At 43.8% G+C, this 14,938-nt stretch overlaps 1 protein-coding gene across 6 annotated transcripts in view; it reads right to left on the bottom strand.

Annotated features, from left to right (window-relative positions):
- LOC148008424 (uncharacterized) overlaps positions 1-14,938 on the bottom strand; it is an 84,460-nt gene that overhangs the window by 26,347 nt on the left and 43,175 nt on the right. For 4 of the 6 annotated variants that reach the window (XM_087674234.1, XM_087674233.1, XM_087674235.1 and 1 more), the window contains exons 2-4: positions 8,210-8,431; positions 393-440; positions 263-302 (exon numbers count right to left, since the gene is read on the bottom strand). In XM_087674234.1, coding sequence (XP_087530360.1) covers positions 263-302; positions 393-440; positions 8,210-8,431 — 310 coding nt within the window. Of the gene's footprint in view, positions 1-262; positions 303-392; positions 441-528; positions 8,013-8,209; positions 8,432-14,938 lie in introns of those variants that run through there. The other 2 variants (XM_087674237.1, XM_087674236.1) reach the window with 2 other exon arrangements.

Here is a 14,938-nt window from a genome sequence, read left to right as displayed (position 1 = left end):
ACATGTAATTTAAATCCAGACCTTGCATAATAATCACCTCTTCAATAGCCCTACTCTATGTTTTACCAAATAGTGGCATAACTTGGTTTGATCAAAGGATAAGGCAAACACCAAGGTTAATAGCCACTCTAATTCACTAGATAGAAGTTTAATGGCCACTTTTTTCAGATGGACCAACAGATTTCATGATGAGGACTGACCTATTGGAAAATCGCTATGCAACATCAGTTATACTTCTAAAATTTGAAGGGAGGAAGGGTACCTGAGACAGACTCTAACCCTGCAGCTGGAAATTCAATTTCCTAACACCACGAGCAAGAAAATTATTCAAAAATCACAAAAGCAACCACGATATGGCTTTTGCCAGAATGAGAATTGGTATAGACATTTACCATCAATTTTTTCCCATCATTCAAAGCTGCCTGTGTTGCATCTGTAACCTGCAAAAAACATCAAGACTTCATGAAAAGATTTAGGTAAAGTTGATTTACCACTAAAATCAAGTAAATTATCATAAAGTTCATCCACCTTGGCTTTAATTTTCAGTTTTCAGCTTTCAAGAAGAGATAAGGATCTTTGCACTGCATGTAATAGCAATAATGCAACCTGTCATGAGGATGCAATTGTCAGCAGCCTTCCTGCAAGTGCCTCTTCTCCCCCATTGTCCTCTCCCCTCCAACCTCCCTCACTGGCAACTGCTTCTGTGTTTTGTCAGCACATCCTGTTTTAGGACACAATCTCACTTATTTCACTGCTCACCACCTCACTTTTGTCAGCGCCCAACACTTCTATCTTGCCCGTGGCTGTGCCACCTCACTGGTAGTGGGCCAGTGGCCTTCACCCCTCTTGTCTTACTGAGAAGTTCCTAGTGGTGCAACCTCCTAATTTTGTGGCTCCATTCAAGGATAATTTGTGAACATTCTGAATGCATTAGGGTTTACGTGTACGGTTTAGGGTTTGTTCTAGATGTCGTATATTACTTTAGAGCCCCTAATTGTATCGTGAATCAAAAACCCTAACCCTATTTGTGTAGTAACACAAATCATGGTATGATGTATGAAATATCATGCACTTTATGTCTGATGTGTGATACATCATATGAAGAGGTTTCCATGTGGAGTCCATAATGATAACTCACTCATATTCCATGATACATGTGGAGCAAAGTGAGGTAACACGTTAGTGAAATGATGTAACATGTGTCGATGATAAGTTACTGGTTAAAGTGCTAATGGCATGTATGCTGTCAGTCTGCTCATGTGAGCTAAGACACAATGTGTTCTTGTCACTTGAAGCATTGGCTATGCCAATGTTGCGACAAAGTAAGAAAGCTGACCGGGATCATGGCAAAACACAACCCACATGGAGTCATAGTTGAGCATACATTTATATGCAAGTGTGAAATTTATTTTATTTTGTGTGTGCTCGCTTGATTTTAGTTTCGATTTATTTTTTATGACTCCAGCCTTTAAGCTAGTCAGCATAAGGAACTAACACAAGATTTCCTGCTACTACAACAACACTCTAACTATCTAAGAGAATTGGTGTAAGACCCTCCAATAAAACCTATAGATCAGCTAGCAATCTGCACAGCCATACACGTTCAACTGTTGCTATAAAGGCTGCCTTATACTCAACCTCACAAAGACAAGGCCTGTGCATCTTTAGAGTCCCATTTCCTTTGTTCTTCTGTAGGAGAAATGTCAGCAGCAGCAGCAGGGACAACTTCCTGTCCTCTAGCCCCTCTTTGAGACATTTGAGGAGCAAACCCTCCTACTTGTTAGCGATGTCAGATACTGGTCTGGCCACAGTCGGACTGCCACGTGGCAGTCCGACTGTACTGCACCAGTCGGCTGCATTTGCAGCCAACCTGTCTTTTCTGGCGTCTATTTTAATGCATCGTCAAGGTGGAGACACGCAGTCCCGCGCACTGCGCCCGTGCACATATCTGCATATCTTTGTATACAGCACACTTTACACAGCAGATCTTCATCTTCCACTGTCTCTTTCTCTCTCTTCTCTCTGCGTTCTCTCTCTCTCAGTCTTGGTCCCACGCTTCCGCATCGCTGCACTTTGACATGGTATCAGAGCAGTGAAGAAGGGCTGACTGAGTGAAGAACCAACCTGAAGAGGAGATTCCATCGCGACACAAGGCTGCGTTTCCAGTGTTCAAGGGCGAGTGGGAGGGCTGCGCATCGGAACAAGGCTGAAGAAAGCGTGGGCGCACGGGAAAGGAGTCCAGTTGGTGGATTTGCTGCTGTTTATTGCTGTTTGAAGAGGAGGAAGGCTGAGTTTTCAGTCTTCAAGTGCAGGTTTTACTTTTTCATCGCCTCCGGCGGGTGAAGAAGGTTCGGGACGCAGAAGAAAGAGCCCTAGCAGGCTGCATTTTCACAGTTAGAGGGGGCTGCTTTTGCGTTTGTGAAGGCATTACAAGTGAAGATGTCTACAGAGATTGACTTGGAGTTCTAGACGATCATGGACCGGAAGGTGCCTGTCTTACCGGCTCTTCCCGCAGATCAAAAGCTCGATGGCGACAATTACCGCATCTGGCGCGTGATGATGTTGGCCATCCTTGAGTCCTACGATTTGGCAGAGCTTGTACAGGAGGAGATCGACAGGCCCTCGGTGAGAGATGAGTCCAAACTCTCTTCCGATGCTCGTGCGGAGTTGGCTAAGGCACAGTCTCACTGCGACAAACTGAATGCCCGGATTCGTTCTTTTCTTTTTCTGTCCTGTACTACAGCCGTGATAGTCCACATCGAGCACTTGACGGTGGCTCGGGAGATATGGCTGGAGCTTGATCAGATGTATAACCGGATGACCCTTATGAAGCGGGTTTCTTTGGAGGTGCAGATGTGGACCTTGTCCGTGAACAAGTCTTCTTCGTTGCGGGAGCACATCAACAAGCTTAGACAGCTTCAGATGCAGGTTCACAATGCGGGGAAGCCGATTTCCTCCGAAGACATGGCGATCACACTTTTGTCCCAGTTGCCGCCACGATTCAGTGCTTTCTACTCCGCCCTTATTGCTTCGGGGCGAGAGTCTACTCTTCGGTGGAAAGAGCTGGTTCTTATGGTCTTGGACCAAGAGGAACAACTGAAGGGATAGCATGCTTCCAAGTCGGAAGCCTTGATAGGTCAAGCCTCTCAAAAGAAGGGGAAGGACCAAAAGAAGAAGGAGGACAACAAGTCAAAGAAGGACAAGGACAAAGAATCCACATGCTATATTTGTGGAAAAACCGGCCATTGAAAGAAGGATTGCCCTGACAAAGACAAGAAGGACACGAAGGATTCTGGAGCGGTGGCTGCACCCTCATCAGCTGCGTTTCTTCATCTAGTTGTCATTGAGGACTCTACACCGAATGCTTCTGATGCTGCGATGATAGCTCCTCGAGCTCGAGAGTGGATCGTTGACAGTGGTGCCTCCCAGCACATGACTCCTTCATCAGTTGGTGTTGCCCAGTTGCGACCTTCGCGTGGGCAGATTCTCATTGGAGATAGCTCTTCGGTGTCTATTGCAGGACGGGGTGAGATGCAGCTTATTCCAGATGGATGTGGTGGTACCCATACCTCAGAGGTCTTGCATGTGCTAGGTTTAGGGTATCACCTACTTTCGGTTCATAAGATTTGTTCACTTGGACTTTTGGTGGAGTTTGACAGTGATTCGGTGCGAGTCCTTGATCGTGGGTCAAGGAAGGTTCTCTCATCAGGATATGAGGAGAATAGCATCTACAAATTGGCGTCTTCTACCGCCCTCCCTACTCTTCTTCTTAACTCTCAGACACAGTCAGAGCTATGGCATGCTCGGTTTGGTCACCTCAACTATGATTATCTTCGGAGGGCGTCACGTGGACAGCTTGTTCAAGGGTTGCCGGACATAGTGGTGAGCTAGCAGCCATGCGTCTCCTGCATTCGTGGGAAACAGCATAGGGATGCGATTCCCAACACAGCTTCGCGGCGGTCTACTTCCCCGATGGAGCTTGTATCTACGGATTTCTATGGCCCTATGAGGAACAAGTCCTTGCGAGGAAGCTCGTACTTCATGTTGATCGTAGATGACTACATCAGGATGACTTGGGCCTATTTCTTGGCGTTGAAGTCAGAAGCTTTCTCCCACTTCAAGAATTGACTTCTCTTTGAGAAGAACCGATCAGGCCGGCGATTGAAGACCTTGCGATCCGACAAGGGTGGTGAATTCGTTTCTAATGAGTTTGCTCGTTTCTGTGCAGATAAAGGTATTCACCAGGAGTTTACTAATACCAACACTCCTCAAGAAAATGGCATTCTTGAACGGAAGCACCGAAGTGTGATCGAGATGGCGCGCACCATGATGGAGCACCGACAGACACCTCAGTTTCTGTGGGCCGAGGCTGTGGCTACTGCAGTTCACATCCTTAACCGATCCCCCATTTCAGCCATTGATGGGATGACACCTTTTGAGGCTTACTTTGGGACTAAGCCCGATGTTTCTTATTTTAGGGTTTTTGGGTGTCATGCCTATGTTCACATTCCCAAGACTCATCGTGATAAATTTGAAGCGACTTTCCGAAGACAGGTGTTTGTTGGCTACAGCTCTCAGTCCCAAGGCTATCGTTTGTATGATCCCGTCAAGCGGGATGTGTACACCAATCGAGATGTGCGGTTCGTGGAGGTTCCGGCCATAGCAGCGGGTGAGGAGCATCCCGTTCTTGGAGATCCAGGGGAGAGTTGGGCTCCCGAGACAGTTCCTTTGGAGCCCGTGCCTTTTTCCGATTCAGTTTCCAATACAGAGTCTACTGTTCCACCAGTCACCCCCGAGGAGTTACCACTGGTGGATATCCCAGAGTCTTCAGCTGATGGAGAGAGACGAGGAGAGGTCCGGCCTCCTCCTCATTGGGCCCGTGACACACTCCGAGATTCAGGGATCAAGGGGGTCCCTGAGGAGTGGGGACCGTAGGATGGTCCGCGGCGGTCACGGAGGCACCAGGCACATTCTACGGAGCTTGTTTGCTCTAACTATTGTTTGATAACCCGTGTTATGCAGGATCGAGAGCCCACCTCCGTGAAGGAGGCTTTACAGTCCGCACCATGGAAGAAAGCTATGGAAAACGAGTTGGAGGCTATTGAGAGGAATGGCACTTAGTATCTCGTGCCATGCCCCCCGAATAAGAAGATGATTGGCGTCAAATGGGTCTTCAAGACCAAGTACCTTAGCGATGGTTCTTTGGACAAGCACAAGGCTCGCCTTGTTGCTAAAGGTTTTGCACAACGCCCAGGGATTGATTGTCATGATACTTTTGCCCCCACTGCTCGTATGGCAACTATTCGAGCTGTTCTTGCCTTGGCTGGCCTGTCTACCAGCTGGATGTGAAGTCGGCCTTCCTCAATGGTGATTTGAAGGAGGAGATCTATGTCGAGCAGCCTCCTGGCTTTGGATCTTTAGATGGGAAAGTCTACAGGTTGAAGAAGGCCTTGTATGGCCTCAAGCAGGCTTCGCGTGCATGGAACGAGAAGATTGATTCGTTCCTTCAGTCACAGTTGGAATATCGGTGTTCCAAGGCCGATTGGCAGCTTTATGTACACACTTCCGAGGCTGGTTGTGTGCTTTTTGTGTTGTATGTTGATGATTTGATTGTCACAGGTGATCATGCATAGAAGATCAAAGAGACGAAGGCAGCTTTACATCAGACGTTCGAGATGACGGATTTGGGTCTACTCCATTTCTTCTTGGGCCATGAGATTTATCCGTCTCAGAGGGGGATTTTCATCTCTCAGCAGAGATATATACAGGAGGTCTTGGTTTCTTTTGCGATGGAGGATTGTCAGACCATTTCTACTCCTATGGATCCGAACTGGAAGGCCACGTCACATTCAGCTTCTCCCATGGCGGATACTTCCCGCTATCGTCAGTTGATTGGATCGTTGATTTGGCTCCTCAACACTCGTGTTGATCTTTGTTTTGCTGTTGGGCTCGTGGTAGGGTTCATGAGTGAACCTCAGACGGTGCATTGGCACGCTGCCCAGAGGATACTTCGGTATTTGAGGGGGACATCTGGTTTAGGGATTCATTATCTAGCACACACAGGTGGTTCAGATCTTGTACTTGCAGGTTGGAGCGACTCGGATTGGGCTGGTGATGTGGACCACAGGCGGTCTACTTCAGGTTACTGTTTTACCTTGGGTGTAGGTGTTATCTCATGGAGTAGCAAGAAGCAGCCCACGGTAGCCCTTTCCTCTACTGAGGCAAAGTATCGGGCCGCGTCTTCCACCACATGTGAGGCTGTGTGGCTTCGGAGATTGTTGGAGGAGCTTGGCTGCCCCCAGACTCGTCCTACGCCGACCTGTCTTTTCTGGCGTCTATTTTCTGGCTATTTATAGCCGATCTTCTGCAGTCTTCTAGCCACTTCTGATCGCAGGTTTCAGGCTGGAGATTCGTGCAGATTACGTCTCTGTTTGCAGATTTCAGGCTGGAGATCGTGCAGACTGCAGCGGACTTCGAGGTGAACAGCAGGTTGCATCGTCAAGGTGGAGACATGCAGTCCCGCGCACTGCGCCCGTGTACATATCTGCATATCTTTGTATACAGCACACTTTATACAGCAGATCTTCATCTTCCACTGTCTCTTTCTCTCTCTTCTCTCTACGTTCTCTCTCTCTCAGTCTTGGTCCCACGCTTCTGCATCGCTGCACTGTGACACTGGTCTAGTTTAATCACCAATCACAAAATTCCAAAGACCCTTGGCAACCAACAAATTGCACACCATGAAACTCCACAAGGAGTAATTGGTGCCATCCAATTTGTCCTATGTGAGGACACCCAAAATATTGATATGATCATTGTGACCTTGCTGAGCCATTGCTGCAATAAAATGCACAAATTACAACCAAACACTTCCAAGCTGAAGTGCAAAATGTACTCACACCAATACCAAAATCCCAACATGGGATACATTATGCAATCACAAAACCATCCAGACTGTTTTAAAGCAAAATTTTCCTCAAATTCCTCGAAAAGCATGCCAAAACTGTTCAGGACAGCACACTGATGTACCTCAAAATGCGTGCCCAAAAAGTCAATCTCGGCAATTTAATGTTGTAAGTGGGGTTGTGCTTATGAGACACAGACACTCTCTCTAAACACATTTCTGTTTAAAGAACAAGTTTGATTCAGTAATTAAGTACGTTTTGGGGCTGTTTAAGTAAAGCTAATGCATTTTTAGCTCAACAAGCTTGTCCATTTCACAAACTCATTCCACATCTTGCTGAATATAAAACTAAAGTATTGTGGGTTCATGGAGCTTCATATCATGGTATTTATAGAGGCTTTAATCAAAGTAGTTGCATTTACGAGTTTGTAAAGCTCTATCCAAAGCAAAGCACAATATGAAAAGACAACACCATGTAATGTCTATACAATCAGTACCATCATCAAAGTATCTGGCTCAGACTCTGAAACTTGTAACAACTTTAGGGGCTTCCTTTTAACAATTTTAAAAGCTTGACCTTATTGCAAGTCTATTGAGAACTAGTTAACTAACAATTGTGTAAACTTTTAAGCCAACTTTAATGGAACTGCAATCCACGCTTTCAAGAGTGATTGTATGGACATTTTGATCACCTTGATCTTTTGAAGCCTGTACAACGCCTTGTGAAAATCTTAGTTTAAGCAAAAATAAGGTAAGATAGGAGGTGTTCTGTCACCACAACATTCTGATATGGTATCAAATCGTGAATTGTGTGCTTTGGTGCTAGGATCTCACCTGAAGTGTAGCTTGAGGAGCAGATGCTGCGAATGCAATTGACGATTTAAAGAAGAACTAAGTGTTGGAAGTGAAATCTACCCTCCTAAAGAAGGCCCATTTGTGTGATGCTGAGAATGTGTACAACACTCAATCCAATTTTCAAGTGATATATTGTAAGGAATTCCCATTAATTCTGAGTTGAATGAAGCGTCCAAACTATATTTGAAACTTTAAATTGCCAAACAGCTCTAACTTGAAAATGAAGTTTGCATCAGCCCATGAGTTGGATCCACTGTCTCAATCAGAAGCACAAAAATAAAAAATAAAGCAAGCCAACAAAAGAAAGATGTCAATATTCAAAGAAAATATGAAAATGTTGCATACTTACACAGATGACACTGGTTTCAAGTTGAATGCCCATTTCAATAAAGAGATTAGACAACCCTGACATCGAGCAAACATGCATTGAAATAAAGCTTGCAAGCTTACTTGTTGCAGAACTTCATCATAATTGTTTGGAAAATCGGTTACACTTGCAGTAGCAGAAACGCATTCATACTTTGTATGCCTCCATTTTGGACAGTACGGTCTTCTGACCTTTTGGCGCAGCAGAAAACCTTCATGCTTTGGGCATCTCACAGCCATTGAGGATACAATTTTGTTGTGATTCTCCCAGATCACAGAGTTGATGTGATAATGGTATGAGTTCAACTTCATTTTTGAATAAAAACATACATCTCACTCTTCAGTTATTTGCATTGCCAATGTAAAGCCTAAACTTTCAAGAACTTTTGAGAACAAAAACAACACTTTAAATGATTCCCTTCAAAAAAATCCTTCTAGAATATTTTGCTCAAAACAAAGACAAGAAGTATGCAAACCAACTAATGTGGCATACATGTAGACACTTGCTTGAAGCTAAACCTCACAGAACATCTAGCAGCAGTACAGTTAGAACAGTCAGTGCCTTTCAAAAAGAGAGGAATGGAAGCCTCTACAAATTTCCCTCTTGGGGATCAGCTTACAGGTAACAGAACCTTCATTTGATGTTTCAAGGTTTTACCTTGTAATCCTCCTGAATGATCATGATGAGCAAGCACTCTTGCAACAATGAATTATATTGCCAACCAGCTACCAATTCCATTCAAGGTATTAAGTACCTTTGTCAATTCCTCTATCACTAAGTCTTGCTGACTGCCTAGCCTCCTTAGGATTCACTCTGATGACAATTATGATACTAACAAAATCCTCAATTAAGAAGCAACCTCTGGCAAAGAGGGGGGAACTCCAAACATCATCAAACTGTAGAGAACGCACTCTTGTGCTGACTGAGATACCTCGCATGTCCATTTTTCATCATCCTTTCTAGAACCTATCCCCACCTCAACACGAGTTTCATTGGCAAGGACCTGCCTATGGCCGTGTGCAATGGTGGCTCCATACTTAGGCTAGCACACTTAGGGTACTCTACGCTAGTCTTGCATTACTTAGTACTCTTAGTTCCTTAGGATAATGAGTTGGGCTACTCTTAGGCTATTTAAGCTTCAGGATTTCCTTCATTCGTCTACCCTTGCATTCACACATCACTACTTCACATCTCTTTTCTTTATTTTACCTTTGCTTTTACTGAATTTTCTTTTGAATCATCTCACTATGAAGATCTACTTTTGCAAAGTCTAATCTCTTTTGCAAGGTTTTGTATTTCAGTCTAGGACTTGTGAGTGTGCACCGGAGGAGAATCACAAAAACGGAGAGAAAAGGAGAGGAGAAGAGACAGTGGGAAGAGAAGAATGATATGCACTGAACAATGAAGGAAAGCTGAATACAATGAGGACTGATCAGTCCTTACATGCAGCCCTTCAAGGCATCAATGAGGGCATTGGATCAGGATGAATAATGATGACAGCACTTGTAAGGGTTGTCAAGATTGTGGGAGAGAAGGAAGGAGTCTCACTTGTAGCTTTCTTGCTTACACAATGGAGGAATACGCACAAAGGTGAAAGCTGAAAACAGTTTTCTTATTCTTAGTTGTGTAAGCCAAAAGAACTCAAGTACATAGAAATAGAAGAACCCTATATATGGGTCTCAAACCAAACTCAACTAACTAAGGTGGCATACTAACTGAGCCACGAACTAGAGTAGATAAGGATAGCTGTCATCTAGCTATTATTCATGGGCGGTGTATCAACCGCATCTGCAACAACTGACAAGTCGGTGACATAAATGCACAACGGTCACCCTGGCATATCACGAGTGGAGCTCGATATCTCAACACTCCCCCTCGAGCTCAATCCCAATTCCTACATACCAAGCAGGTCTCTGAACCTGCGCAGCTTCTCTGCGCCCAATGCCTTCGTAAATATGGCAGCTACCTGATCCTCTGTGCTGACATAAACTAGATCAATAAGACCTAGTAAAACCCTCTCCCGCACATAGTGATAATGCACCTCAATGTGCTTTGTTCTAGCATGATAGACTGGGTTATTTGCCAAGTGTATACTACTCATGTTATCACAATAAATGACAACTGGCCCATCTGTAAGCTAATGCATATCATAAAGTAGCTTATGCAACCAAGCTACCTCACTTGCAGCCATTGCTGCGCCCCTGTACTCAGCCTCTGTGCTCGACAAGGCAACTGTAGGCTGTTTCTTGCTGCTCCAAGTGACTGTAGCACTCCCAAAAGAGAACGCATATCCACTGGTAGATCGTCTATCAAAAATACTATCAGCCCAATCAGCATCAGTGTATCCATGCAACTGTATCTGAACCCCAGTCTCACAAAGTAGTCCATACTGCAATATGGACTTCACATACCTGAGTATGTGTCTAGCCACATCCAAATGCGGTTTCCTTGGAGCCTGCGTAAACTGAACTTACCAATCCAACAGCATAGCTCAAATCTGGCCTGATAATAGTCATATAAATCAAACTTTCTACTATGCGTCTATACATAGTAGGGTCTTCCAGAAGCTCACATGCATCTGCGCTCAGCTTCACATTCTGCTCCAAAGGAACTGAAATAGGCTTACAGCCTGTCATCCCATATTTGGACAGCATGTCCAATCCATACTGCCTCTGCAAGAGCCGTATCCCACTTGGTGATCTAATCACCTCAATGCCCAAGAAATAACACAACTCTCCCAAATCCTTCATCTCAAACTTCTGCTTCAATAGCATTTTCACATGAAAAATATCTTCATCACTGTCACCTGTCATAATCAAATCATCAACATAAATGACAAGTAGCATAATACCTTTCTTTGTTTTTCTCACATAAAGTGAGAAATCTGCCTTGGAAATCTGAAAGCCAATAGTGACAAGATACTGTCCTATCTTATCAGACCATGCTCTAGGTGCTTGCTTCAAGCCATACAAGGCTTTCTTCAACCTGCAAACAAACTCAGGATGAACAGCATGCACATAACCTCGTGGCTGCTCCATATATACCTCTTCTTGCAAATCACCATGCAAGAAGGCATTATTTACATCCATCTGATATAAAGACCATTCCTTTGATGCAACCATAGCAATGACTGCTCTTACGGTTGCCATCCTTGCAACCGGACTGAATGTTTCTTCTTAATCAATGCCATATGTTTGTGCATACCCCTTGACTACTAATCTTGCCTTGTATCTGTTCACAGAACCATTTGCATTGTGCTTCACCTTGTAAACCCACTTACAACCAATTGCATTCTTACATTTAGGCAAATGTACCAATTCCCATGTAGCATTTTCTTCCAAGGCATTCATTTCTTCATCCATGGCTTTCTCCCATTTTTCTTTTCCCATGGCTTGCTCAAAAGAAGTGGGTTCTGGTTCCTGTATCACTTTGACCATATAGGCATAGTGAATGGCTGTAAATCCATTATATTTCAGCCTGTCCACAGGATACCTAGCTCTGGTAGACCTGCGTAAAGTAGGCTCACTCCCAGGTGCTCTCAAAACATCCTTGGTCTTCCTTACTCCAGGTGTAACAATAAAAAGAATACCCAACTCATCATCAATGCTCTGTTCTGAGCCACTGGATTCACCATCCACATAAGAGTGACCTGCATTCACATCAAACATGGACTGATCTACCTTCTCTTTTCCTTTTCGTGAAACCTGCATATCACTATCTGCATTGTTTTGAGGAGATTCTCCTGATCTCAATCTGCCTGTCCATGGCGAAGAATGTGAACCACTGCTAGAGGACACTCCAGGTCCACTAATATTTTGTGACTGCTACTGTGAATTCTGTGCAGCATTACCATTTTGTGCATCTACATCATCAATCACATTTACTGGTTTATACCAGCTACTCATCTCATCAAAAACATCTATGCTCTCTGTAAACTTATGAGTAGAAGGGTTATAGCATCTATACCCTTTCTGCTGCAGAGAGTAACCAATAAAGATGCACTTCTCAGCTTTTGGATCCAACTTGGATCTCAACTCATCTGGCACATAAGCATAGGCAATGCAACCAAAAATCTTCAAATGAGAAATATCCGGTTTCCTACCAGTATACCTCTCCTCTGGAGTCATCCCATGTATTGCTCTAGTGAGAGTCCTATTCATTATGTAGACTACTGTAGCAACTGCTTCAACCCAGTAAAAATCTGGTAAGTCTTTTTCCTTGAGCATGGCACGAGATACCTCTCCAATATGCCTGTTTTTCCTTTCTGCAATTCCATTTTGTTGTGGGGTATGACTGTATGAATATTGCTGCTTCATGCCATGCTCCTGCGGGAACCTTGCAAACTCATTTGAGAGGTACTCTCCCCCTCCATCCGACCTTAGACATTTTATTTGCAGGCCTGTTTCTTTTTCAACCACAGCTTTAAGAGTTTTGAAATGCCCAAAAACTTCACTTTTCTTTTTCATAAAATATACCCAAAATTTTCTGCTATAGTCATCAATAAAAGTGACAAAATAATGACAGCCTCTAAGAGATGCAGCTTTAGTAGTCCACACATCAGAGTGGATTAATTCCAATGGCTTCTTACTCTCTTGAACATGTCTAGGAAATGGTTTCTTTGCCTGCTTTCCAAATTAACAGGCTTCACATACCTTATGCATTTCTGCAACCTTGAATTTAGGCAATCCTTCAACAATATTTTGGGCTTGCATTGATTTAAGTCGTTGTACATTAACATGACCAATGCGTTTATGCCAGATATCAATATCTGCAACTACACTCGTCCCATATGCAAACATTGCTGCACTTAATTCAGACATGTCTGCATCCAACGTAAACATTCTACCCTTCTTCTTTCCTTTTGCTATAAAGCAACCTTTATTTTTTATATCCTCAACAAAGCATCCATGAGAATTAAATCTGACCTACAAGCCCTGCTCAACCATTTGACCAACAGAAACCAGGTTCTTGGTGATATTCGGGACATGAAATACATCCGACATGTATTTCTTTTTCCCATCATGCATAGATAAAGGAATTTTTCCAATCTGCACAATAGGATGTGCAGTATCATCACCAGTCTCCACAAATCCTGGTTTTTTCATTTTTCTTGCATCCTGCATCCATTCTGCATGACCTGTCATATGGTTTGATGCACCTGAGTCAACATACCACACATCGTTGCTTTCTTCTGCACTTGTCACAGAATTGGTCATGTGGTGCACCATAAACAAATGCTCATTTATGTCATCACCCTGTCTACTAGAAGATGCATAATTCCCTTGTTGCAATTTTCCATTCATGATGTCATTCTGCTTTTTATAGCAATCTTTAGCCATATAACCCATTTTACCACAGTAGTAGCATTCAACATTGCTGTTTGCATTTTAGCCTCTTTGCCATCCACCACGACCTCTTTGGCTCCCCCTGCTTCTAGAGTTACCACGTCCTCCTCCATAGGACTGGTTTTCTTGAGTTTGCTGCATATTCTGATTTCTACCACGGCCTCCAGATCGGCCTCCTCTACCTTTGCCTCTACCTCTTCCAGCATTTGAGTAGAAGATAGCTTCTTTTGAAGTTCCTCCTGAAGAAGATGCACCACAATTTTCCTGCTCCTCAGAAATTAGAAAAGCAATCAACTCCTCAAAATCAAGAAATCTTTCACGGACGGAAATGGATGTTCGGAACTGTACATAATCCTTTCCTAGACCATTCAAGGTCACAGAAACTAAATCATCATCTTCCACTTACGACCCAATGGAAGCAAGTGCATCTGCAATCTTCTTCACCTTCATGTGGTAGTCATTGATGCTCATACTTTCTCTTTGCGCATTGTTCAACTCTTGCTTGAGCTGCATTTTCCTGGCTTGCGTATTTGTGCTATACATTTTTGACAAAGTATCCCATGCCTCCTTTGGCGTACTTGCATCTTAAATATGCACAATCATAGAGTCTGAAATGCTGATAGATAGCCAATACATAACTTTCTTGGCTCTCTCATGCCATGCTTTAAATGCTTGCATTTGCTGTTGATTGGGAACATCAGGAAGAACTGGTTCTTCTTCATTTCCTGCAATGAATTCCCAATATCCTTTTCCCATAAGGAAATTCGTAATTCTAAACTTCCATGCTTGGAAGTTGTTCTTGTCAAGCTTTTCAGTGACAATCTGTGAAAGAGAATCAGATGCCATTACAGAACACTACAAAAAATTCTGTCACTGCAAAAAGCACAGCTTCAGCCTCACAAGGGCAAATCTGCAAAACTGACGAAAGTGATATTTGACCACATAATCACTTCCTAGTGACGATTTTGCATCAACAAGCAACAAGGATGATTTTGTAACTCCCAATGTCTCTACGCACAGGCATACGATGCAATTTCTACAGTAACTTTTCACCGACCTGTAGAACAATGGTCGCATAGCATAAAACAGGGCCTTTTCCTGAGTACGTGCAGAAAACTTCCGCCTCCAAAACAAGCCCCGAAATGGCCTCAAATCAGAAAAACAGAGCAACCGAGGGCTAAAGCCTATTCCCGCAGCATATACTGCCCTCTTGCTACACCGCGAAGGGCGTCTCAATCTGAGACAATGCACTCTTGCGCTTTCCGGCTGTGCTACCTGCAGAGACTTGCTCCCAAAACAGAAAAATGAAAGCAACACTGGTCCTCTTACCAAAACACCGCGAACTTGGTTTGTTTTCTTAAGCTCCTTACCACAAACAAGGCCTGATACTATGTCAAGATTGTGGGAGAGAAGGAAGGAGTCTCACTTGTAGCTTTCTTGCTTGCACAATGGGGGAATACGCACAAA

Source organism: Lygodium microphyllum, unplaced genomic scaffold, assembly GCF_053477565.2.
Source record: "Lygodium microphyllum isolate KBCC unplaced genomic scaffold, Lygodium_microphyllum_v1.1.10 scaffold_142, whole genome shotgun sequence".
NCBI classification, from domain to species: Eukaryota; Viridiplantae; Streptophyta; class Polypodiopsida; order Schizaeales; family Lygodiaceae; genus Lygodium; species Lygodium microphyllum.
The sequence above is the reverse complement of the archived record's forward strand: the minus strand, read 5'-3'. Positions and strand labels throughout refer to the sequence as shown.